General features: G+C 38.5%; 1 protein-coding gene across 1 annotated transcript in view; it reads left to right on the top strand.

Annotated features, from left to right (window-relative positions):
- LOC115413880 (neural-cadherin) overlaps nt 1–27421 on the top strand; it is a 527604-nt gene that overhangs the window by 130196 nt on the left and 369987 nt on the right. The window contains exons 2-4 of the mRNA XM_030127006.1: nt 56–253; nt 5429–5654; nt 7075–7279. Of these exons, the coding sequence (XP_029982866.1) occupies nt 56–253; nt 5429–5654; nt 7075–7279 (629 nt within the window). The remainder of the gene's footprint in view (nt 1–55; nt 254–5428; nt 5655–7074; nt 7280–27421) is intronic.

Genomic DNA, 27421 nt, shown 5'->3' with positions numbered 1-27421 from the left:
GCTGGTCACCTTAGTACATCCTTTAAAGCATCTCTCCTTTTCGATCCTTCTTCAGGTTCAGAGTGGTACCTGGTCAGGGTGGAGATGACTGTGACCGACGTCAATGACAATGTCCCCGAGTGGAGCATGGTTCCTGCCCCTTACCTCGCTGTGGTTTCCCCTGATGCCCCAGCAGGCTCGTTGGTCTACAAGCTCCACGCTCAGGATGGTGATGAAGGCAACAATGGTGAAGTGGAGTACTTTCTGTCCGATGGTACGTCACGTCATCACTTCTTTTTTTTTTTTTTTAATTCTGAAGGTTAGGGTCAGTGGGCCACTACATTGAAAATTACTCTTTGCTTGGGTTACAATGGGTTATTAAAACAGATAAAGCCCCTCTTTAGTAAGACTTTTGCACAGGCTGTATATGTTAACCTGCTGTATGGAAAGCCTTTCATTTATGTCTATTTCCTCACAGGATGTTCCTCTGTCTCACACAATGCTCTCTGTCTTTATCCCAGACCTTGACATACAGCTGATATGAGCAAGCTTATATCTCACTTATTCAAAGTATCTCATTTACAGTAATTCTCATGCATACTGTGTCTACCAGACTCCTTAAAATCGCTGAACTCTCTTACCTCTTTGTCACACACTCTACAAAGTGCATTGCTCTCTGTGTTTTTGAACATCTTGCAAGGATATACCATGTAAAACACAATCCTGACTCTTAGTTTTGTTTCAGAATCTCAGCAAGTTAAATTTCTACATCTACATAGATGTATATCAAGTAGCCAGAAACTTCTGTCCCCTTAGTGTACATACTACATATTAGTGTACATATTGACCTTTATAATGTTACTATCATATTGTGTCAAGATGGATGGATGGAGCTACAGAAGTCTATTGTTCTTAACCACAAGTTTTCAGTTTTACCAATAACTGTCTACAGACTATGGTGTTACAGGATAATAGTGCTGTCAAACAATTAAAATGTTTAATCAGATTAATCACAGGGATTCTGTGGTTTAATTTTGATTAATCACTATTAAATATTATTCATTTTTAATTATATTAATTGCGTTACATTTTGCATGAGCAAACAGATTCAAGAAAGAATGGAATATACAGTCGCAGAAAAAATTATTAGACCACCCTTGTTTTCTTCAATTTCTTGTTCATTTTAATGCCTTGTACAACTAGAGGTACATTTGTTTGGACAAATATAATGATAACAACAAAAATAGCTCATAAGAGTTTAATTTCAGAGCTGATATCTAGACATTTTCCATGTTTTCTTGATAATAACCAAAATCACTTCAGTTCTTACATCAATATCTATGGCATTGTACTGACAAAAACAGTGCTTTTAGGCATTCCATGTTTTCTTTTCTGTCTGTTTTAGTCACATGATACACACAGGAGTTAGTACTTGACTTGACTGTTTTTGATGACTTTTGATGGTCTAATAATTTCTTCCGTGACTGTATATGCTTTTAACGCGTTTAATAAACACCTTCAACAGTTTCAACAAAGCAACTTGAAACAACTGTTCCGTCTTGGTTTTTTTGTCCTCATATTTCCATCCAGAGGCCAACATGCTGTTTAGTGTCTTCCATCTTTATGGGTCGGTTCTGCTCCCTGTCACTACTGGAGCAAATGCCCATATGCACTCTAACTCTACTTGGACAAACTGCCCAAAATGTGTTGCCAGAGATGTTCAGAGTCATTCTGCACTGGAGATGGGTTAATTGAGTTACATTTTTTAATCAGATTAATCATGATGATGGATTAATCCACGTTAATGCCTTAATTTTGACAGCCCTACTAGATAAAAATTAATCATATTAGCAGTACGTAAGCCTGGTGGTAGGATAACGGGCCGTTTATTGGAGTTTTGCAGGCAATTAAACAGGCTTCCTGTCTTATCACTGAGGCTACTCTTGCTAAAGCTAAGCTAGTGACTTATAATCATTTTGCAGGTGGAGTAAAACAGACTTTTTTAGTAGAGTTGACCAAGTAGAAATTTGTAAGTTACATTGATTAGCAGCTTAACACACTGGTTCCCAACCTTTTTTGGCTCGTGACCCCATTTTAACATCACAAATTTCTGGCGACACCAGATATTCAAAATGGAGACATTTTTTTTCTTTTGCTCAAATTAATTTGTTTTTGATCATGTAATAGTTTGCTATACTATGTTGCAAATAAACGTTAATTTTAGACGACATTTAGTCTATATAATGTATATTATTATGGATGGAGGCAGAAAAGCCAGGTGTAGATTACTGCACAAAGTGAGAATTTTATTTTCGTTGGTCAGAATATGTACAGTCAGTCCAGCTTGGATTTACAAGACTGACAATTAATACTGAACAAACAATAACTCAAACTATGAATTATGAAAGAGCTGCAGCATCTGAAACCGACCACAATGAACATTTGAAAGACAAACAGTACCACAGTGCTTCAGTTTCAGCTTCAGAGTTTGTCATGTCTTTTATGGATTTGGGATTGTTTCTCTCAACTCACCAAATGCATTTTTTATTAGTAAGTTTTAATTTTTATCAATTACTGAAAATTTCAGGTGACCCCATTTAAATTCCAGGCGACCCCATGTGGGGTCCCGACCCCAAGGTTGAAAAACACTGTCTTAACAGGTTACTTTCTGTTCATGCTGCTTTATGCTACCTGTTCATTGTGTGTACACTGATCTTTCCTAGCATTATTATTTTTTCCCTTCTAGCAAAATGTGCCAGTCTACTGCTGCCACGCTGCAGGGTGTTAACATAAAATAGGCACAGACATAGAATTAAATTGTCACTGATATTTGAGTCAGTAAGGACCCCTGCATTCCTACTTCAACAGCTTTCTTGATTCAGATCCATATTTCATAATTGTTTTGTATGATGTCCAAGGAATAGCTATATATATGTATATCGTGGTCAAGACTTGTTGCAAATGTGTTCCAAGTTGCAGAATGTACTTTGTTTGTGTTTCCTCTTGAAAACTGAGCCTCTACTCAACCAATAAGTATTTCATGCACACACAGTTATTTTCCAGGATAATGTAATTCATTTCCCTACTACCCAAAATAATTGCTTTCCTTATTGTCTGGCATGTAATGATTTCTCCGTCTCATTTTGCAGTCTGTTAAACCATTCCCTATAAAGAGACAGTCTTCCAATTTTCCCCATGGTGATGACAGAAAATGAATTGACAAAAGAAATTACCAGGAAAACATAACATTGATGTCACTGTCTAGACTTAACTTTTCTGTCATTGCAATTTGTGTTTCAACCATTATAGCCTTAATCACACCTCTTACAGTACTTTTCTGCACCATTTTTAGCCACCAAATTTAATTATTTTTTTAGGCAATTTAGAATTGTGCTATAAAGCCATCCCATTCTGCCATCCTTTCCCCATCTGCAAGACAGAAATGTGAACATCAGTGTTCTTGCCTCTCCGCTTTTCACTTCTCCACAATGTGGAAAACAGATTGTCTGGTTGCATTTATCACTCTGTTTTCTCATGCTCAGCATGCATTTGCAGTATTTCTGATGGCTCTCAGAGGCAGCAGTATTTGCAAGGCCTCATGCCATACACAGACAAATTCCTTTGCACTAGCAGTAACTGAGCGAAGCTGCCATGTGTCCAGAGGTTGTTATGTTCCCTGCTGTGCTTCCATTTTATGCCGCAGGCTTTCTCTACATGGAACCATGGATATACATTAGGAAGAAAAAGCATGAGATCAAGACAGATAAACTCTCATCAGGACATAATACTTACATCTATATCAGCACATTTACATGTGTTCTGCTCAATTTTGTGATTCATTAATCATTTACATGTCAGTGTCTTCACATTAAATTGCTCCATCAGTTTTATTTCCTAAAAAGTGGAAAACATGCAGTATTTACGAATCAGCTACCACGAAAAGTGTTGCAGTTGTGTGTTTCTGCACATTATGCACAAGAAATATTTGCTTTTTCTGAACCGATAATATGTTTGGTTGGGAAAATTTGGCTTTGTTTAATTATAATAAGAGACGGTGAGTTACTTTTAATCACATTTTGATTTGTTTTTTCTGTCTAAGACCAAACCACGATATTTTAAGATAACTAACCACATACTGGGAGAATATTATAAGTGGTAAATTATGTATAGAAATATAAATATAAAACACATTTTGGGTTCAGAAACATTGAAATCATATGTGTCTGAGGTGTTTCGTTCTGGTAATTGGGCTGATGTATCTACCTAAATAGCTGGTATTTTCTACATGTTTACATTTCGGGTTTACATAATTTTTGTTATACAGAGAATGTATTTATGTAATGTACAACCCATCATCCAACAAATCTTAGAAGATTGTGTAAAATGTAATTAAAAACAGAATGCAGTGATTAGCCAACCTCACTGACCTGTATTTTAGTCAAAATAGAACATAGAAAATTTAACATTTAATCCTAGAAAATCTACCATTTTTAAAAAAAAAGATAAGATAATATGGCAGCAACAGGTCTCAAAAAAAAGGCTGTAAAGGTAAGTGATACCAAAAAGAAACTGATAGAGGGACATTTTACAACAAATGTGCAACAGTTTCATAACAATAGTCTACAATATAAAATTGTGAAAATTGAATATATCATCATCTACACTATATAATCTAATCAAAAGACTCAAGAGTACAGTGTTTTTTGAGACAAGTTTCTGCCATAAAGCTCAAAATGACCAATTATTTTTCTCTCTGAGTTTAAAAATTCGAGGTTTTCCATGTTCTATTGTGAATAAAATATGGATTTAGTAGATTGTGTAACGTATTGCATTTTGTTTCTGATTACATTTTACTCAACATCACACTTCGTGACAATGTGTGTGTGTGACAGTTTCATAATAATGTTCTTCAATGTAAAATTGTGAAGACTGAATATATCATCTACACTAAATAATATAATCAACAACAGACTCAGAGTATCAGTGTGTAAGGGACAAGAGTGAAATTTAATACTGGTGTCTGTGATCATCAGGCCCTCAGGCCGCACTGCATTAAAACTCTCTTTCAGTTTAAAAATTTGATGTTTTCTGTGTTCTATTGTTTTCTATGTTCTATTGTGACTAAAATATGGACTTAGTAAACAAAAGTTCAAAAAATCATGGGAAGTAATGCTTCTAGGACCCAAAAAATAGTTTCTTCGAGGTGCTCTTCGAGGATTCATAAAGTAGATGACAAACAGGAAGAAAACTCCAAGGCACTCTTTTTAACCTCCTGAGACCCAGGAAATGTCAGCAAAGTACAAGTTTTTTTTGTTTTTTATTAAAAAAGTGCCTATATTGGAAACATCATGATGCAACAGTTTTTTTCAGATGCAGGTGGCTGTAGTAGATTTCAGTGTGTGTGATACTGTCGTTGTCTGAAAACACCTGCATCTGCTTGTATCTGCAGGTGGTGATGGGCGTTTTGAAGTGGACAAGAAGAGTGGTCAGGTGCGGACTACGGGCCTCCCTCTGCAGCACGACAGGGAGTACCTGCTGACAGTAGTGGCCGCCGACCGGCTGGGCAGTCGTAGCGCTCCCGCCGTCGTCTCGGTGGTGGCTGGAGCCCGACCGCCACAGTTCACCAACGCATCCTTCACCATCGCCATACCGGAAAACACACCCGAAGGGCAGACGTAAGTATCCGACATAGAAGAATCATATCATGTCTGAAGTCATCTGCATGATAAATGTAAACATTTGCTTTAGGCTTGTAATATTTGACTTGGTGTTTTGTCTCCCTCCCTGTGAATTAATTTCTTCACAAGTGCAATAAATATCAATCCGTGGATTTAATCTCATATCCAGACGCACGGTCACTTAGACTTTGACAGACATTGTGTTTCTACAGCTGATGATTATTATTCACTCCAGTTACCCTCAAATTTACATTCTCAAAGTGTCTTCAAGGGTGAAATTATTAAAATGCATTTGTTCTGCACGTGCTGTATATGATATATGTTTTCTTGCTTCATATGGTTGTGCAAGTTCATGGTCATGCTTCATGTTTCTGTTATGCCCATGCAATAACCATGACACATTTGTCCCTGAGCGCATATTCCATGTAAGATCAACAGGACTGCAGAGGTCCAAGATCACTTTCTACATACTAAAATGTTGTTATATGTCACTCAGACATGCACACATATTTTCACACATAACATATAGGTGTAAGTGCATCCTTAAACCACCCGTATGTGCAGACAGCCTCAGGTTTGACTGAAGTGGTCTAGTCATGAGTGGTGTCCTTGGATTTGTCTCATTATCCGCCTCTAGCATCATTCCTTTGACTGACACTTTTGGCAAACCAGTAAAGTGGATATTCCAGTCTGCTGCTTATGCCAGTGTCATCAGGGAAATCATGTAAGTAGCCAGATAACATGTCTAATAAATAACAACAACCCATTCTGCTCAGCACTTTACAGTTGGTTGCATACTTGTTGTGTTATATTTGTGGACACTATGCACAGAAATGTGGATTCAGGATGTGTGAATAATGCTTCATAATAAGGAGAAACTTTTTTTCTGCTGTAAAAATTGTGTTTTATATGAATCTTTATGAAAATATTATAGCATTTAATAGAGGGGAGGTGTGAAGCTTAAGTTAAATCTAGGGCAGAATGGAAGAGTGTGTGTTTGTTTTGTCCAATTTTTACTTTTATTAGCAATAATATATTTTCCCCACTGTTCCACATCCCAAAACCAATATGTGTTTCTGTTTGACTCTATGCACTACAGGTGCTTTGTCTTCTGTAATAAATTTGATCTGGCAAAGCTGTCTGGTCTCAGTGCAAGTCATAAGAAAACATTCAGCATAGTTTTTTTTTTTTTTGTTTTTTTTGTTTTGTTTTTTTGTGACAACCACGTCTTGTGCTTTTTACCTCCAAGTTTAATGCATTTCAAATGACAACATCCGCACAGTCTTCAATAAATGTTTTTCATAGTCTAATTTCTTTTACTGCACTATCTGCACTACAAAAATGCAGATAGCCTGATGCACTCTAGTCTTATCCAGTATGTACTATACATTCATACAATTTCCTTTTGTCTCTCCAGATTTCTGGTGACACCTGCTGTGTCCTTCCAGAAGAAACCTATCGCTTATAACCTCCTCATCAATCCCAGCAGCCTGTTCTCCATCTCCTCTGAGACTGGGGAGATCAGCCTGACCCGCCCTATTGACTATGAGAGCGACCAGCATCGCTACTTGCTGTTGGTGCGAGCCAGTGAGGGTCTGGACAGCATGAGCAGTGCAGCAGAGGTTGGTGTTACTTCACACACTAATGCAAACACAACGTCTGTCACTACACGGTGCATGACTTATTTTTGACTTTACAAAGTTTCCATATTTTCACTAACCCAATATGAGGTCTGCGGGTTAGAACTAAATGAAGTTATATAGAACATCTTATTTTTATTGTTTCTGTCTTTTCAACTGACTTAGATTGCTTTTATTCTAAGCTTTTGCTCGTATAATGCTGTACAACCAATTCAGTGTTAGTCCAAGTTGGCTGGAAGACAGCTGTTAAATTGTGGCTCACAGTGGTGATTATTATGATATGTCTTGTAGACAATAAAGCAACCACACATCATCATAAAAGCTCATCCTAAAACTCAGCGTTGTTTTTACTGCAGAGGTAATGCTGTTTGGTTTTATTTTATTGATTTCCAGTTGCTGTATGAGTGGTAATAGTGGAGAATGTTGCAGTTAAAATGATTGGGTTCCAGAGAACTTGTGATTTATCTGACTGTGCGTGGGTTTAGATCAGATAGAACTTGAATCAGCGACTGCCACATTTATGAGAAGATCTCAATCTCAAGTGATTGAAAGAAATAATGTAAATGCTCCACTTAAAAGTTAACAAATATAGAAGATACTGCACATATCCAGCTGTGACTTGAAATCCAAATAGACTTGTCGGTCTTGAATGACTGCGCTGGGATTTCCCATGACTTCCTCGTGTTGTCAGGAAGTGAGACAGAACAGCGGCTGACCGCTGCAGGCGTTGATGCATCTGGTCTGGTTTCCATCATTACTCTGGCCTCAGGCTAAAACATGTCCCGATGAACTGATCTGTCCTCAGCCGTTCTGCTCTGGGCCTCTGTGGAGCACAGAGCATCAGGACCAGAGACAGAGCAAGTATGACGAAGGAATTATGTGAAATGGAGGAGTAATCTCCTACTCTAATGCACAGTTATGATCAGTTCACATTTCTGTTAGATGTACTTTTTATACATATACATTTGACTTTTTTTCTCTTTTACTATTGACATGGGACTACATATAACTGTGCATGTGACATAAACCAGTCTTCTCTTCTCTCCTCTCCTCTCCTCTCCTCTTCTCAAGGATGGGAATTGATAAGAATTTAACGATTCCAATTCCATTTTCGATTTTGCTTATCGATCCAATTCCTTATTGATTCTCATTGGGTGAGGGAATAAGAGTACAAAAAAGTTTGTTTGCGTTAATTGTCTTTTATATTTACATCTCTGCACAGAAAATATAACATATACAGTATGCACAAAGTATAATAACAGATGAAACTGGGCCCGGTTTGGTGTGTGTGTGTGTGTGGGGGGTTTGGTCTGTGTGTGTGTGTGGTGGTGGTGGGGGGGGGGCACGCCATACGACCGTACAAAGTGAAAGTGAAACTTAAGATGCTTTACTAATTCCTCTATGTCTCCTGCTGTTGTGATCCTCATTTTCCTTCAGAAACTTTTACCCCCCCCCCCCCCAGGATGACGCCTTGGTGTTTGCTCTGCTGCTACATTCGCAAGCATCACTAAGTAGCGTATCAAACACGTGACTTTCCTACAAATGAATTGCATGCTGTGTGGACAAATGTTTCAGCATATTTCAGGGATTTCCCCCTTTGAAGAAATGGAAGCTGTGCAAGTGTTACAAGTGGCCCTGTGGTCATCTTTTGGTGTGAAATATAACTTTGGAGTGTTTCTACCTCGACGCTAGGCTGGCTGCGTTCTAAACCAAAACAATGCGGCGTACGTGTGACGTCATCACACATGCACAACGAAGGTGGAATCAATAAGCAGGCAGGCAAATGATTCCAAGGATTCTTATCTTATCTTATCTTATCTTATCTTATCTTATCTTATCTATACTGATTTATGCCACATCCACGGAAAATTTTCTAAAGTGGTATGGTCTTATAACATTTCTTAAACTTGACCTGTGATTTCCAAAATATCTCTGTTCACGCAACAACATGAAAACAACTACAAACCAGAACAAACACAAACCACTGTTTCTATTCTGTTGCTACTGGACAAAACAATTGCTGAGGCTTTGGTATGTCTTGAAGTTTAGCAGTAATAACAAGTTAAGTTATAAGCTTCAAGATACTTTAAGTGTTATTTGGAGTTATTATTATGTAGATTTTGGTCCATGCTGACATACATCTCCTGTAATATATGTAATATAATGATTTATTCACCAATAGTATGCAGTGTTTCAGGTGTAGGTTCATGATGGTTGGTCATTTTCTATTCTCTTTGTTTTCCCTGTCAAAAAAGATACAGCCAAATCAGACCACTTTTTAAAAAAAATAAATCACTTTGCAAAAACATTTTTTAAATAACAGTTCTTACGACCTCAAACATAAAAAAAAAAAACGTCTGTTTCGCAGAATATTTTCACTGTTGTTGATGGAGGCATTAGCCTTTTAATTTGGTTTTGGATGTCAGTTTAGCTTTACTCAGTTTTTCATAAGTACTTGTAGTTTCATTATTGTTTTCAATGATTCAAACATTTTTTATTGTCAATTCACTAGATGCACAGGAGATATAGAGAATTGAGATACTGTTTCTCTCTGACCTTGTTAAATGCCCTGCAATAAAAAAAGAGGCAAAAATAGAACAAGAATAGTAAGCGGTATAAAGAATAAACTATAGCAGAATATCAAGTTCATGTCAATCTATTTACAGTAGCAGTAATCGTGCAATACAGTTATGGTTATGAGGTGAGGAGCGGCATAATAGAACCAGACAGCAACTGATTTGTTTTCTGCAATAGACTTAAGTTTTTATTGAGTTTTGTTGTCAATTTTCAGTATAATGACATTGCCTCATTTGAAATATGAATTACAAACCCATGTTGGCATGTTATTCTTGCACACCATAAGTTTGTAATATTGCGTAGAAATGAAAACAAACTGATTGTTCCTGCAGTTATATGTTATTTTTAAACATTTTATTTGTCATGTTCTTGAAAATGGGCAACACAGTGGTGCAGTGGATAGCACTTGTACCTCACAGCAAGAAGGTCCTGGGTTTCATTCCAGCACCTGTCAATGGGGGTGGGGCCTTTCTGTGTGGAGTTTGCATGTTCTACTCCGGGTATTCCGGCTTCCTCCCACCATCCAAAGACATGCACAGATAGGTTAATCCAGTGTTTTTCAACCATGGGGTCACCTGAAATTTTGAGTAATTGATAAAAAAAAAAAAGAAAAAAAGAAAAACTTACTGATAAAAAATATATGGTGAGTTGACAGAGACAAACTGTGAAGCTGAAACTGAAGCGCTGTGGTACTGTTTGTCTTTCAAATGTTTATTGTGGTCGGTTTCAGATGCTGCAGCTCTTTCATAATTCATAGTTTGAGTTATTGTTTGTTCAGTATTAATTGTCAGCCTTGTAGATCCAAGCTGGACTGACTGTACATATCCTGACCAAGGAAAATAAAATTCTCACTTTGTGCAGTAATCTACACCTGGCTTTTCTGCCTCTGTCAACAACAACAACAACAACAACAACAACAACAACAACAACAACAACAACAACAACAACAACAACAACAACAACAACAACAACAACAACAACAACAACAACAATAATAATAATAATAATAATAATAATAATAATAATAGATTAGATTTATATAGTGCTTTTCTATGAATGCATACTCAAAATGGATCCATTATTCATTCACTCACACATTCACACTCTGGTGGTGGTATAATATATATTTCTATAAAATATACATTATATAGCCTAAACATCATCTAAAATTAACATTTATTAGCAAAATAGTATAGCAAACTACTACATGATCAAAAACAACTTAATTTTAGCAAAAAAAAGTGTCTCTGTTTTGAATGTCTGGGGTCGCCAGAAATTTGTGATGTTAAAATGGGGTCACAAGCCAAAAAAGGTTGGGAACCACTGGGTTAATGGGTTAATCTAAATTGCCCATAGGTGTGAATGTGTGAGTGATTGTTTGTCTCTATATGTCTGTTACAACCCGAAGGTTTCAACATATTTAACATGGGACACAGGAGATGAAAGGATTCAATTTACAAAGTTCTTTAATTTTACTTAAAGGTAAGTATAGACTTATCCTATTGTTAGGAATCTATCCTATTGTTAACCCCTTCCCGCGCCGTAAACAAAAAAAAAAAAAAAGCCCAAAGTTACAAAGGATAAACAAGGACCAAGGTGCAAACTTAACCAAAGGACGGTATATGGCTCAGACCAACCCGTACAAGACCGTCGGACCTGGCCACATACCACTACCCCTACCCTAATAAACGCAACCCTGCAACTAAAGCCTGTCAAAAGAAAAATCGAGAACAGGATGTCCGGACTCACCTGGTCAAACAAAAAGCAACAGCTGATAAAAAGTGGGTGCGTGGGTGCAGCCCACGTGCCGCTTCAGAACGGTGGTGCAAACCACTTGGTGCGCGCGTCCAGGCATGCGTGTTCTGGAGTGGCGTCGGAGGTGGAGCAGGAGGCGAGGCAGAGAGAGAGAGAGAGAGAGCCCAGTACCCGTCCAATTTACTGACCCTTTGCACATTATGTCACACTCTGTTCACGCCGCAAACAAGCACCATAACGGACGGCGGAAGTGCTGGACAGCACACTGGACGGCAAACCGGCTAATGTAGAATTTAAACTGAACGTTCTCGTTTTTGTTCGTTTTTAACCCTGCTTTACACGTACAGTGGTCGCACACAACAGTTCCATCCTTCTTTGCAGACACCCATGGTTTCAGCTGGTTTCAGACAGAGTCTGGATCTGATGGACCTGATATTACAGATAGAGCAGGCTCTGTTTGTGTCCATAGCATATTAGCTCCCCCTAGCTAGATAGCTAGACTGGGTTTACTACAGTGAGCCACTATGTTCCAGGGGTTGTCATAAGTAGCCTACAATATTACCTCTGTTTTAGTGGCTGCCTTTTTTTTCTTTTCTACGAGCTACACCATGTTATATGAAACACTGTTATTGTCATTATGCTGTGCCATATGTTCTGGTGGTGGAACTGTACATATTACTGTGTGTAGATAGTAGAAAGGCAGACACTTCAACAACAGAGCTAACCCAGATAGCAAAATCATTATGGCTTAAATCTGGCCCAAAACTGGCATGCCATTTTGCAAAGTTCTGGGCAGATGTATAGGCCCTAAATGGCCCAAAATAGGCAAGCCAGAATCAAACCGGAAGGAAGCCAAAATTCACCCAAAACTAATTGTGGACTTCCAAAATATAGCCATAATTGTCCCAGAAAAGCCCCAGATCCCCATAATCCAGCCAAAAAGTAGCCAAAACATGCCATACCATTCCTATACTTGCTCCCGCTCTTTGCCCAGTCTTTTGGTTAACCAGACATATGCCATAACTCAGCCATATATTGCTGGTGCCTCCATATCTATTATGGATAACCTTAATCATACCGCAGTTAAGCCTAAAGGTTTTCATAATGCCAAAAGAAAGCCAAAAATACCAAATGTATGCCATAACACTGCCAAAATATTTGCTATCTGAGAATACTGTAGGCTACTTATGACAGCCACCAACATTATTACACAATGTTAGTTAATTAGAGCTGCTTTTGGTTACAGTCTATTTGAGTTTTGATGGCATGCTGGGGGAAACATGTTAAAAACATACACAGCTAGCTAGCTAACGTTAGCCTTTACCATTATGAGATACATTCCTCTGCTGTGAGCACAGTACAGCAACTGGGTAATCTAACCTGAGACTAAGAACTGGTAAGCATCCAGACTTTTGTATGCTTTTGGATTAGCACCTGTGTATGGGAACATTCCATTTATAACATAATGGTACAGATCATATGCTTTAAACTCTGGAGGATTTTGCTAGATCCGTAAACACATCAGGAGGGAGAAGGGTTGGTAGCTTGCCCTGCTATCGCTAGCTTCTCCAAATAGTGTTCTTTGTGCCGTCCAGTAAGGTTAGTCACTTCGCAGGACAACTCCAAAACTTTATTTTCAGTGCTGGTTGCCATAATCAGTCGCTCATTCATTTGTTTGTTGTGTTGCTTTTGCCGTCCACCATGGGCTGAAGCCCTAGTCACGTGATAACTGTGACGTCGGTGCAAAGGGTCAATAGGCACTGCACCGGCCGGAAAATCAATTGACCACCTATAAAAAAACACACTAAATATGTAATATTATACAAAAATGTTATCAAAGCAAAAATCATAGAGAGAGCAGTAATCACCCAAAAGAATAAAGTAAGAAGTATATATATTAAAAAACAAAACAAAACAAAACACAAAAGACAAAAGGGGGGGGGGGTTCAGTCCTGTGATGAACTGGTGACATGTCCAGGGTGTACCCCACCTTTGCCCATAAGTAGCTGGGATAGGCTCCAGTGACCCCCCCCCATGACCCTTGTGAGGATAAAGCAGGTTCAGAAAATGAATGAATGAATGTTCTTGAAACCTTTTTTTGTATTTTAATTCATAGAATTACTTGTAAGTGCTAGCTGGAGTCTTTGATTTTGCTAAGTGTGAAATTGTGAGAACTGAAAGAAGGAGAGAAGAGAGAGCAGATTTAGTAGGAGTTGGCATGTGTTCCTCTCTGCTGATGCTTCTGACCTGTAGGAAACCAGCCTCCTCAGCCACATGCCCGGTCTCTGCAGCTCTCTGAACTTTCACACAGCACCACCAGAACTAAATAAACTCCTAAAACAGCTTCTCAGTCTGTTCACTTTCACATTGTCTGACAGAAACTACTGTACGTGCTCTGTGCGTTTTGAGGGAAAAGTGCTGAACCTATTGTATATCTGATTTTACTTTACTTACTTAAAAGCAGTGGTTGTGAAAAAAAAAAAGTGTTGAATTGTTGAAATGACGGAATTTGGAACATGCACTCTGTAGTTCTGTGTCACACTGTCATGATGAGGGTTGCAGCAGTTTACCGGTTTCATTGTGTATCATGGTCTGAAAATTGATGGTTACACAATGTACATTTGCATATTAATGTTATTTAGAACAAAGCCAAAAGGAGAATATGACCTGTATGTGCATCTCCTCTCCATCACAACTGCATGGAAGTTCCAACAAGTGGAAAATCAGGAAAATAGCAGAGAATAGCAATGAAACTGAAACTGAAATTACAATGAACAGCTTGGGATAAGTTTTTATAGATAAGAATCCTGTTTTAAATAAAGGAACAATAGTGCAAACATTTAGAAGTTGATTAAAGTGCTCTGCCAAATGTGGATTTTAGGAAATCTGTTAAATGTGTCTATATTTATATATAGTTTAGTAACCTCTGATTTATCTGACTTATTCTGACCTAACTAACAAACCTCATAAGAGTAGCAGTAAATTAGTTACTATTTTTATAACTGATTAAAGCAGGGGTGTCAAACTCATTTTAGTTCAGGGGCCACATTAAGCCAAATATGATCTGCAGTGGGCCGGACCAGTGAAATAATAAGATAATAATATTTAACTAATGTCAACTCAAAACTTTCCTCTATGTTGTAGAGTGAAAAAAGTAAAATTATGCGATGAAAATGTACGAACTAGCCTTTCAAACAATGTGAATAACATGAACAAACTGAAATTTCTTATGAAAACTTAGTGCAATTTTAACAATATTATGTGTTAGTTTGTCATTTACACATGTATATTACAACTTAAAGATCACAGTGGATCTACAAATACATAAAAATTTAATAACAGGCAGAGTATTGGTAAACTTAGACTTCAGACATTTCAGAATGTTCATATTTGTTCCGGTTATTTGCGTTTTTATGAAATGATAGTTTGGTTTAGTTTAAATACAGTAAAATGACATGAAAATATTTATTTATTTTGTTTTTTTTTAATTTATTTATTTCAAACATGACGAAACAAAACGAAGCAGAACAGAATCTATCTTCAAGTACATGCAAGTCTGAATTTTGCATGGTCGAAAAGGAGTAGAAAGAAGTATAAACTATAAAAAAAATGTACATTTACAAAGAGAAAAATTTGGAGTTGTGAGTATTTTATAGGTTATTATGATAATATTTTAGTGATCTGACCCACTTGAGATTAAAATGGTCTGAATGTGGAACCTGCACTAAAATGACGAATATCTTTAGTGTCATTTTGGTATTTCACAAATTCATCCCATGGTCCAGACTGGACCCTTTAGCGGGTCAGATTTGGCCCCCGGACCGCATGTTTGAGACCTCTGGTTTAAAGCATTTGTGGTTATGATTTGTGAGTATTTTCAGAAAAGTGATTTAGCTGCAAATTAAGACATAATTAATATTTAGTCGTTCCCAATGAACTGTCAAGTCAGTGGCTAAAGTAAAGGACTTTTTTTCTTCTACTGGTTACTTTTAATGCTTTCAAAGTGTGATATTGGTATTTAAAGCTGCAGGAGACACAATCAGGGTAAAAAAGGAAGAAAAAAAAAAGAAAAATGCAAGAATTTGACCTAACAGACCTTTCTTCTGCAGCTTTCTCCTCTTGGTCCAAATTGAAAGACTCAGTTAAAGACAGATTTGACGCCATTTCACTGTGAAAAAGAGAAGAGTTGTGCCACAGAGTAGAGCGGCAGAGTCACGTCTGACTGAATTGGATCAATGAGCAGTAATTACAGCTGTCGACCTCTTCGACGACACCTGTGATTAGTCGAGGTGGATTTTCAACAGCCTTAAAATAGAATTCATAAAAAGAAGTTCTTGTTTCCTCTGAGACCACATAAATTACATTATGCTGCAAGGTAAATATGGAAATTCTTCTTAGGTAGAGTGTGGCTTTAACTTCAGAAAGTGAATACTTCCTCCACCACTGGCACTTATATGTAGATTAAATTCATTTGTAGATTAACATGTTTTTACTATCCAACATACCACCAGTATGTATACTATTTGTAATATGGTGTTTCTAATTATGATAATTCAACTTCTATGTGCTGGTTCGATCTAAAACTTAAAACCCCTGTAGTGTTTTCATTACTGTATGGGTCTTTTTAAGTGATTTATTATTCTTATTTTATTTATACCATTATCAACCATGTCAACAGTCAAAATTTCATAGTTTCAACCCTAGTCGTAACAGTCAGACTCAGAGACATTTCCTGCAACGTAGGCCTGTTACAATAAAAACATTTTTTAAAAAAAAATCACAATATTATCATTATTAGAAATAATTGTGAGTATGTTATGTATTTGAGATTAGCCCCTCTGTTCAAATGTATAAAATACTGTTTGAAACTAACAGAAATATCAATTTATCTGCATTATTTCCCATCATTTATCATAGTCTGATAATCAATAACATCATAGCGTTGTGTCCTAGCGTTCTACTGTGAAGAACTGGTAAAAAGAAGACAAAAATTTATATAAACACATGTATAATTCATTGTATAAAAAGGAAAAATATAAGCCAGTAAATGCCTTTTAGTTATAAGAGGCATAACTATACTATTACTGAGCTTATACTATTGTGGTGGCATAACCTTGACAGAATAATATTGCTAATGTAAGGCCAAGGGGTAAATTATTTATGTCATTGCTTATATTTCATCAGGTTTATGTGCATGAGGAGGAAACCTGTAGTTCCACTTTCAATCTGTTTTCAGTGGTTAAATCGTGCTAGTTCCTTTGTTGGTTTAACTGTATGAATGTGACACTGGAAATAAAAAAAAAAGAAAAAAAAAAGATTAGATTTATCGACAGGGTGTCAACCAAGCCAAATTATTACTACCTTGTCACTGCTGATATGAGATGCTGAAATGAACACCCACGAAATTTCCTTAACCTCATAAATCACTATATAATTGACCTATGCATCTGTACTGTTGTGTACTTTCAGTGTGTAAAGGGAGGGGTTTGCCAGAGGTCAGAGGTCAAAGCACTGTAGCTGACTTTTCTGTTTTTAGTGATTAAAATATTGTGGCAGGTGGAGGATGTGGATCATAAGCACCAAAAACATCCACATTATAGGCAGACATCTTTTTTTTTTTTTCTTTTTTTTTTTTTTTTTGAGAACCCATTTAAATATTCATGACTTGAAACAGATGGAAAATTGACAGGGCTGTGCTGCCGCTCTATGGAGTGGTCAGTGTTGAGTAGCATTTCACCCTCCAGGGCTCTCCGCCAGTCATGTAACTCCAACTTCTCTAACATTTTTATGTTAATGCTTGGTGTTTACCTCTCGTTACTGGCCAACATGGAGTGTTTAATGACAAATGGTCTCCAGCTTTTTGTCCTTGTTTACCGGGAAAACCATCACAGATGATGAGATGTGCTTAATGCCCCTATACTTGCTTTTTCTACCCCCTAAACAGGAACTTACCATCAGCCATTACATCATATTGGAGCAAATGAGAGGTTAATGGAGGGCTGAATGGCTACAACAACACCTAAGTGCTTTATGGTAGTTGCATAGCAAGACAGCAGCCTGCACACTCTGTCCAGCTCTTTAAATATTGACACTGTGTATATTACTCTGATGATATTTTTCTTTAAATAACCAGCACACTTACTTTTATGGGTAGTTTGTTATGCGTGAATTGACTGTTCTCATCTAAATCATCCATATGTCCCTAATGATGAATCACCTCTTATGCTAATACTTTATCTTATACTACACTGACTGACAGATGGATTTGATTAGATTTGATGTACAGTTGTGCTCATAAGGTTACATACCCTAGCAGAAATTGTGATTCTTTTGCCATTTTTCAGAGAATATGAATGACAATACAAAAACTTTTCTTTCACTCATGGCTAATGGTTGTGTGAAGCCATTTATTATTAAACAAATGTGTTTGCTCTTTTTAAATCACACTGACAACAGAAACTTTCCAAATAACCCTGATCAAAAGTTTACATACTAGGGCATTAGTGACTTCACATTTTGTCAGATTGACTTATTTGTCAATTAAGTTGAAGTCCAGTCGACTAGTAGACACTCCCTTTCTTCTTTAAACTTTTGCACTACGCATCACCAGAGAGTTGTCACTTACAATTTCGTTGTACATATGTATAATGACAACAAAGGCATTCTATTCTATTCTATTCTATTCTATTCATATGATGACGTCATCACGTTGACAGCGGAGGAACAACACAGACGCACAGCTGTTCAACAATGAGCAACTTGTACTAAAGTTCACTGGAACATTAACAATGTACATTAGAGCAGAATAAAAAACTTGCAAGACACAAGCATCGACAATCCTTCTCAGATATTTAACAAAAACTAAACATAGGATAATACCTTGAATTTTCTTTTAAATTTATTTCAACAACATAAAGTAGGAAAAGGTTAAGATGGCAGCAGCCAAGACACACAGCATGTTAGAGAAAAGAGCGCATTGTCTGAATGAAATAAATGAACAGAATAATCCAAACACACTGACTGTCCACATTATTATTCAATGTTGGTTGTGCTTGCGTGGTTCACAGAACATTACTGAGACCAGAGTTTTTCTCGATCACAATCAGTTTAGTTATCCTACTTCGAGTCATCTTCTTCATACAGTCTTGGCCTTGTGCTAGTGACACACAGGTCATTTTTTTTTTTTTTTTTTTTTTTTTTTTTCAACCTGTTTTTGTGGAATTATTTGACCCACCCTGCAAATAAAATGACATTTTTTGGACCCACACCAACCCGACCCAGGTCCACTCATCCACGCATCACTACCTTGTGCTCCATGTTTTCATGTCGAAAGATGATAGTATCGGCATGCGCTGAATGACGCTGTCGAGTGATGGAAGGGAGAGAGAGAAGAACACACGACTAGTCGACTCCTCCAAAGTAATATCGACTTGTGCCACAGACGTCGACGCATCGACAAACCGGTTTTTCTGTTAATGCCCTATTGCATACCCTAGTTCTTAATCCTCTGTATTGGCTCCTTTAACATCAATGACAGCTTGAAGTCTTTTGTGGTAGTTGTGGATGAGGTACTTTATTTTCTCAGATGGTAAAGCTGCCCATTCTTCTTGGCAAAACACCTCCAGTTCCTTTAAGATTTTGGGTTTTCTTGCATGAACTGCATGTTTGAGACCTTCCCAAAGTGGTTCAATGATACTGAGGTTAGTAGACTGAGATGGCCACTCCTTCACCTTCACTTTTTCCTGCTGTAGCCAATGACAGGTGGACTTGGCCTTGTGTTTTGGGTCATTGTCATGTTGGAACACCCAAGACTGTCCCATGTGTGTTCTGTCAGGGTATGTAAACTTATGAGCACAACTGCAATGTGTATTTTCAGTAACATGTTATTTTATGATAAATACTAGTATGTACTCTACATTATGTTTGGCATGACAGTGGTGCTTTGAGAAAGCAAGAAAAATACCTCTCTGAAACCACTGGTGACGAGCAATTTGAAACTGGATCTTTGTTGCAGCGATTTCTTTTTTAGTATCTTACAAAATACATTTGCTTTCCTTTGGGTAAGCCTTTATGCTGGCAGTCACCTATAGAGGGTATGCAAGTGGTGCCATGGTGACTCCCTTCTGAGTCACAAACATGCCACACTCAGCATAATCCGTTGGTGCATTCACATGGAAAGAAAACACTGAACCCACAGCTGAATAGATGTAGTGTAATGGAGTGCACGGACAAAGAATTCAAGCATATGTTGTTACTGTTATTTTTGAGCACTAGGTGTTACTTTTTCAGGGGCGATTTAAGCTTAACTCTCTGAAGTCCTGAATGAAACATGCAGTCTTACATGTCTTTACCAACGTGTCTGCAGATATTGGTGCTATCTGTCTTATTTCCATTAGGTAGAGGAGTCCTGCACAAAGATATAGGAACATGAGTTTGCTTCTCCGGGCTTTTAGTGTAATGTTTCTTCCCCAGTGGTTTTCCATATTGTGTATTACATGTGCCTGGAAACTCAATTCCTGACAAGTGTTTCTAGTCTGATCCAAACAAAGAATGTTGGAGATACTCAGCAGACATCTGGACCTCCAGCACACACTTAAAATGGTTATGGTGCACTTGAACATAAACCGCTTGAAAACCTTTTCAATCAGATTTTTCTTTTCTATAAAACAGAAGCCTGTCAGCTCTGACATTGCTGTACTTGTCCAGCCCTCCCACTTTCACATTTAGCATATTCTTGTAAATTTGACCTTTGGACTCAAACTTTTCCTACATGTGAGGCTATTTTTTATACCTTTGCTGAAGGCAAGACAGTAAGACAACAGTAGTAAGGCTCAAAAGAAATACAAATCTGACCAGTTGTGTGGACGGTCCTTTCTACAGTACAGTGGGATATGGTTTATTTACCTTTAATTCTTAAGTTGTATGGTGTCTTGGGACTAAATGCATTGCTCCATTTAGATCCAGAAGTACAGATTATTTTTTGGATATGCTAAACCCTTAAAGCAGTGCTGCAGTTGTTTTGTTTTTTTTTTGTTAGTGTTTTTTTCCATAGATTATGAATATTCCGCCAGCACTAATGCATGACAGACACTGACTATAAGAAAATAAGATGTTTATATTTTATCTCTTTTGTTGGATTAAATGTAGTTTCAGATTGTGTGCTCAGTTTATACCCATGTCATGAAGGCCTGAATGGTTTGAATAAATCTACAGTTATTCCAGTTCAATTCAGGAACCGCACAACTACTTGTTTTATTTAGAGGAAGACAGTTGTTGGTCCTCTCATCCTATTATTAAGGTTCTCGCTCTCATTACTGTTAGTTTTTTCAGCCTCATATCATACCATGTGGCATCAAAAGACAAAAACATAAATGAACAAATAAAATAAAGGACACAAATAACAGCACAAGCTCAGTGTGTGTTGTTGTCTTTGTTGGCTTTTGATTTCCTTCAGCTTTACTGAAGTCTGTCACTGTGTGCCAAAATACTGAACAGAGGTGGTGTATTTGTACGGACTGGAGTCACTGAGCATGACTTTAATTTGCAGGTAGTTTCCAACTTTCTCCCTCCAGGAGTGATAGCTCATCGGCACCATTAGTTACCTAACCAGCCTGAGACCTCCCTGCAGCTGCCCCTAGTGTGCGTACGTGCACGTGCCTGTGTGCATGTGTTTGAGCTCATCTTGCTTTATAACGGCTGACTTCCCCTCTCTTCTCATTCAATCTTGCTTTCCCTGAGCCTTACACACATACTGTACATTCATATATCTAACTGAAGCCTTGCCATTTTCTGTCACGCTGGCAGGCAAACACACACACACACACACACACACACACACACATACACATAAACACACACTCAGGCAAGCACATATTGACAGTCACTAGCAAAAGCGCACAAATCACCTCAGGGAGTTGACATGGTCAGATTTTATTTTGTTGTCCATTGCATCGAAGCTGATCTTTGCAAAAGGATTAACTGATATTACAGAATTTCATTTTACCTACCAGGACTTAATACCAGTGGTATTTACACACCACTGGGTGTGTTTTCATCAGACAGTACACACTCGGCAGTGTGCTCGGCTGTGTTTATGTGGTGGAGAAGAATTAGGGCTGAGGGTCAGAGGGGCTCGCCTGCCAACCCATATCCGTATTTATTTCTCCCGAATGCAGCAGGCAGTCAACATCTGGTAGAAAATGCTGTGTTTGCCTTCACGTCCCTAATGAACTGAACAGCACTACTGTGTCTCACGCACATACACGCCTACATGCTCACACCATCCACATTCATTTTTGCACACTCTCATTTGTTAGCTCAGGGCATCTGAAAAACTGCACAAGATTGCATTCTCCACTGACCTACTGAAGGGATCACAGTGCCGACTCTGCAGCAGCCACCTCTGTTAGGAGGAGTAAATAAGGCAGAGGGATCAGGGTCAGGGCATGTCTTGGGAGGAGGTTAGGATTTGATTTCCTTTTGGTTGGGTAGTGGGTTAATTTGGGTCTGAGAAGAAAACATCTCTGAACCAAAAGAAACCATTTTCAGATGGCTATGGAAATTATAATCCCAGATTTAAAAAAAAAAAAAAAAAAAATCACAACACATCCTTAGTGTGACTTACAGTTTTTCTTGATTTCTAATAATACGTTTCTAATGAAACTGGGATCTGCTTGAAGTTCATCATCACCTTCTTAGCACGAGTCTTCAATTGCAAATGTATCAACACTTTGTCATTGGTTTCACACATTTTTCACATGCTTTTCTTGAACAGTTTATACAGATGTCATTGCAAGACCCAAAGCTCCAGTGGATTAATTTAAACAAACAAAAGAAAAAAAACCATTTCACTAAAAGAGGCATTTAAAATGGGTAAAGAAAAAGGTTCACATACAGCAAAAACATGTACAGCATGTTATGAAGAGGAGACTGAAGCCGGCAAAGAAGCACAATAAGACAGTATTAAGGAGGTGTGGAAATGAGACTCAATCCCATTAATGGCTTCAAGTAAAAGAATAGTAGTTTAAGGTTGGTGATGAGGACAGGGTCAGTGCCCTCAAACAGCTCTTCAACAGGTCTGACAAAGCCTCAGCTATTATAACTCACTCTCACTCTCCACTTTAGCAGCATCTTGAAGTGCTAAGAGCTGTTCCTGCAGTTTGGGATTGCACCTGCCTCCTCAACCATCTCCTCCACAGGTGTTCATCCTCACCACAACAACTACAGCTGGACTCACTCCAGTATCTGTCACAATACTAGGGTTAACAATGCTGATGCGGGAACTGCATCCTGGAAAACCACCTGGCCCAGATGGCGTGTGTTTAAAGCTCCTTAAGGACCGTGCTGTCCCGCTGTGAACTTTTTTCCAGAAGTGCTTCAACCTACGTCTACAGCCGGGCAGGGTTCCAGCTCTGTGGGAAATGTCTTGCATTATAGCAGAACCAAAAGTAGGATGTCCAGCTGAGCTAAATGACTACAGACTGGTGGTTCTAGCATCTCAAATGATAAAGACCCCGGAGCAGCTCTTTCTGCTCTTACTGAGACCACATGTCAAATGTGCACTGGGTGAGGTGGATGACGCTGTCCTCTACCTGCTACACTGAGCCTACTCTCATCTGGATGAGTCTGGTGGTTACATGAGGATTATGTTCTTCGATTTTTCAAATGTATTCAACACACTCAAGCCCTCCATACTCAAGAGACGAGCTCTGAGGGATATGCGTCGATCCCTCCTTTGTTTCCTGGATCACAGACTACCTGACAGGAAGACCACAATTTGTCACACTGCTGAACTGTTCCCATTGTGGACTTAAAGTACAACTCTGCAACTCAGAGTCCTGTCACATCTAGAAAGATTTGTTGCCATGGTGGCATGTGTTGGGAGTGGACAGGAAGGGGAGTACTGAGGTCTGACCTTGGCTATTTTTTCCTCCGGAGGGTCAGGTTCGATGTCTGCATTAAGATGCTCTACACATGTTTTCCCAGTGAATGATAGCAAGTGGGGCGACACAGCAGTGCAGTGGATAGCACTAGTGCCTCACAGCAAGAAGGTCCTGGGTTCAATTCCAACACCAGTAGGGGGTGGGACCTTTCTGTGTGGAGTTTGCATGTTCTCCCCGTGTCTGTGTGTGTCTGTCTCTCTGGGTACTACGGCTTTCTCCCACCATTCAAAGACATGCACTCATAGGTTAATTGGTTAATCCAGTGGTTCTTAACCTTGTTGGAGGTACTGAACCCCACCAGTTTCATATGCGCGTTCACCAAACCCTTCTTTATTAAAAAATAAAATATGATTTTTTTCAAATTCAAGACACAGGTATATGTTTTATTGGTGCACAAAATGAACCGTGCATTAACATCACTGTGTTCAAAGAACAAAACCAATACAGTGCATGAACTCACAACAAATTACATACCTTTTCACAAAGACATGACCTTTTTTAATACTACCACACTGAAATGGTTTTAATTTTTAACCTTATGTATTCCAATAATGAACTTATTGTATTTATGCTATTTATCATTTTCAACATTTTAACACACACCCATCACCTAATTTCCATCAGGCTACAATAATAATGAATATTTACTGCAAGTCAGTGTGACTTCCGCTGTTGCCTTTGAGAGACCAGTTCAGAAATGCGTGGCTTCCCCTTGGCAGGTGCCACTCTCTTTCTCCATCCGCGACGGTGCGTCGGTCGTCACATGATTGTAACTGACCAGTGCGGTGACCGAAAAATGTAAACAAATGCTACACATGGCTGCCTCTGTGGTTAACAGGAAGTAGCAAAAGTCATAACAACGATGTGGAAAATACTCAAATAATTTATCGTCAGACGAGTGGAAGAGATTATAAACACTTCTGGATGTGTTGTAGTGCTATAAGCAACAACAATACACCGCATATATTGGATGTCAATCAGAGAAAGAGTCTCCGAAGCCGTTTGTTTACATACACGGACCTAGCCCGACACACACACCCGACTAATGAGTCGAGTGTGTGTCTTGACCTCCGCCGAACCCCTGAGACTGACTCACCGAACCCCAAGGGTTCGATCGAACCCAGGTTAAGAACCACTGGGTTAATCTAGATTGCCCATAGGTGTGAATGTGAGAGTGATTGTTTGTCTCTATATGTTCAGCCCTGTGATAAACTGGCGAAATATCCAGGGTGTACCCCGCCTTCGCTTGTAAGTAGCTGGGATAGGCTCCAAGCGACCCCCGTGACCCTAGTGAGGATAAAGCAGGTTCAGATAATGAATGACTGATAGCAAGTGTGTATTTCTACTGGGGAGGCACCAACAAACAAAAGGATGCAAGACTTTTAGACAAACTGGTGGAAAAGCTGTGGCAGAAAGATTCACACTGATACTGCATACTTCTTTTAATTCCATGCTTTATTTTTCAATACGCTTTTTTGTTGAGCTGAAGGACATGTGAAGTTCCTCTAGAGATTAATTAAAGTTAATCTGATTCTGTATCTATTCACAATTTAGAGACATTAGTTGAATAACTATGTAATGTATCTGTATGAAACTGATTTTCACGACTCTTCAATGAATAAGAAGTCTATATTCACCTATAAAAGATGCCATCTCTGTCTCTGCAAGCATGGATTAAAGAAGTGAATGGAGCATCAGGAGAGGAATAGGCCTTTGCAGAGGGACAGAGGAAAAGGAGTTTGCATATGTGAAAGAGGAGAAGAAGAAGAGGAGAAATGGAGCTCAAGTTTCATTCGGGACATTCAGACCACAATTTTTGACCATGCCATCAATCATGTCCTCTCTGTTAAAGAGCATGGGTAAAAGGTCCAGCCCTTTCTTGGCCAGAGCACTGTAGCATCTACTGGCAGACCTTTTCAGAATGAGAATAGGAAATTCACACCTGTACTATATAAGGTGGACAAAGTAGAAGAGCTGTATACACTGCCAGGGTGTGATTTGTCAAAAAACACAGAGGGGGGGATGTTTTTTATTTTTTTTATTTTTTTTTTATTTTTTGTCGGAGCGGGGGGGCTGCAGTTATATACTTGGGGGTGCAGTCCATAACTAACGTAACTAATGGTTGCGTGAAACGAAAGTGAAACTTTACGTACTTTCAACATCCAACCTGGGTTCTATTCCTCTATTATGTAGTGGATCTTACACAGAGTTTTCAAAACTTCTAATGTGTATCCACTGGACACACAAATACTGGGCCCCATGAATTTGTCACGTTTTACCCCCCCACCCCCCAATTTACGGTGCCCCAGTGCATGGGGACGTTCACAAATTCTGAGACTGCCGACAGTTTGGTTCAGGTGAACGTTAGTGCCAGTATTGTAGGATATAGGTGTAAGAAAACTCAGTCACAAACTGTCCGTTATTTCAGTTGGTTGGTTGTGCCCCCCCCCCCCGAGGATGAAATTCATTGAGCAGAAGTGGGGATGTAAAAACCCATCCCCTGCAACAAATTGCATCCTGTACACTGCTAATATGACAATGCTGATGCTTATTTTAGCTTCACTGTATTGTCTTGTTGGCAGAACAAACCATTTTTACATTAATGCAGTTGTTTCATCCATCCCATTCATGTTACTGTCATAATGACAGTTTTACATATTCTTTGTATTTACTTAATAGAATCTACAAACATCCACTCATTGGTCGCACATGAAACATCAGACATGTGCTTAAGAGGAGGTTGCCATTGTAGATACAGTTTGCGCAAACAGTGTGATCAGAGTGCGTGAAACAAAGACAGCAGTAACTGCAGATCAGGATTCAGAAATACCAGCCTTGTAAGTTTGAGTACTAATCATCAAGTCCTTGAGTTCCATTTCAAAGAAGCTCTGACACTGTGAAGAAGGGAAAACTCCAGTATTTGCAGGTGAAGACTTGTTATTGTAACGCCTTGTCATATCACACATCTTCATGCAATGGGAATAATTTCTTTAATGAATGTGTTTTTTTCTTAAAACAATGAAGCCTGAAGGTGAAGGGCTACATCGTATATTCATTTGAAGCTGCAGTGGTGGATAGATGTTTAGTGTTACTGGGCAGAAATTCACTTATTATTAGTTAACTTTCAGTTTGTTGTAATTCTGAGAGGATGCAAGACTTCACCTAGTCTGTGCCTCTGCTGTCGGCTGTAGAAAATTTACCCTGTGACGTGCAGACTTTGTCTAATCACAGGTGTTTTCCGGCACGTAGGAGGGTTAAATATGTGATTGACAGTGGTAATTACCAAACACTGATGAGATTCTGTAAGCTGCAACTTGGATGTGATTCCTCTATTCTATGCTGTGGCTCCACGTGGTGGATTGAAAATGTAGCTTCACTTCACATATAATTAGTAATTTGACTTGGACTTGAAGGCTTCGGCGTCTTTAAGTGGAAGCCTGTTTCAATTCACTTCCCTAAAGTGAGGACATTTGGGAGTAACATCTGAAGGCAAGGCAAGTTTATTTGTATAGCACATTTCAGCAACAAGGCAATTCAAGGTGCTTCACACAGGACATTGAAATAAAAGAAACAAAAAGAAACACATTTAAAACATTATAAAAGAAACATGTAAAAGGTGATTAAAAACAGCGAGTAATAAAACAACACATAAAATCCAAAAAAATAAAACAGAATAAAATAAAGATAAAAACACACATATTAAAGTAAGAGTTGCAGTGCAGAGTTTCAAAGAGAATATAAAGTTTAAAAAGTCAAAAGCCTTTTAGTCAAAGGCAGCAGTGAACAGGTGAGTCTTTAACCTTGACTTAAGGCTGAAGGCCAGTGTTATGTTACCAGATCCAGAGGGCTG

This window comes from Sphaeramia orbicularis, chromosome 3 (genome assembly GCF_902148855.1).
Source record: "Sphaeramia orbicularis chromosome 3, fSphaOr1.1, whole genome shotgun sequence".
NCBI lineage: Eukaryota > Metazoa > Chordata > Actinopteri > Kurtiformes > Apogonidae > Sphaeramia > Sphaeramia orbicularis.
Note: the sequence above shows the minus strand (reverse complement) of the source record. Positions and strands in the feature narration are given on the sequence as shown.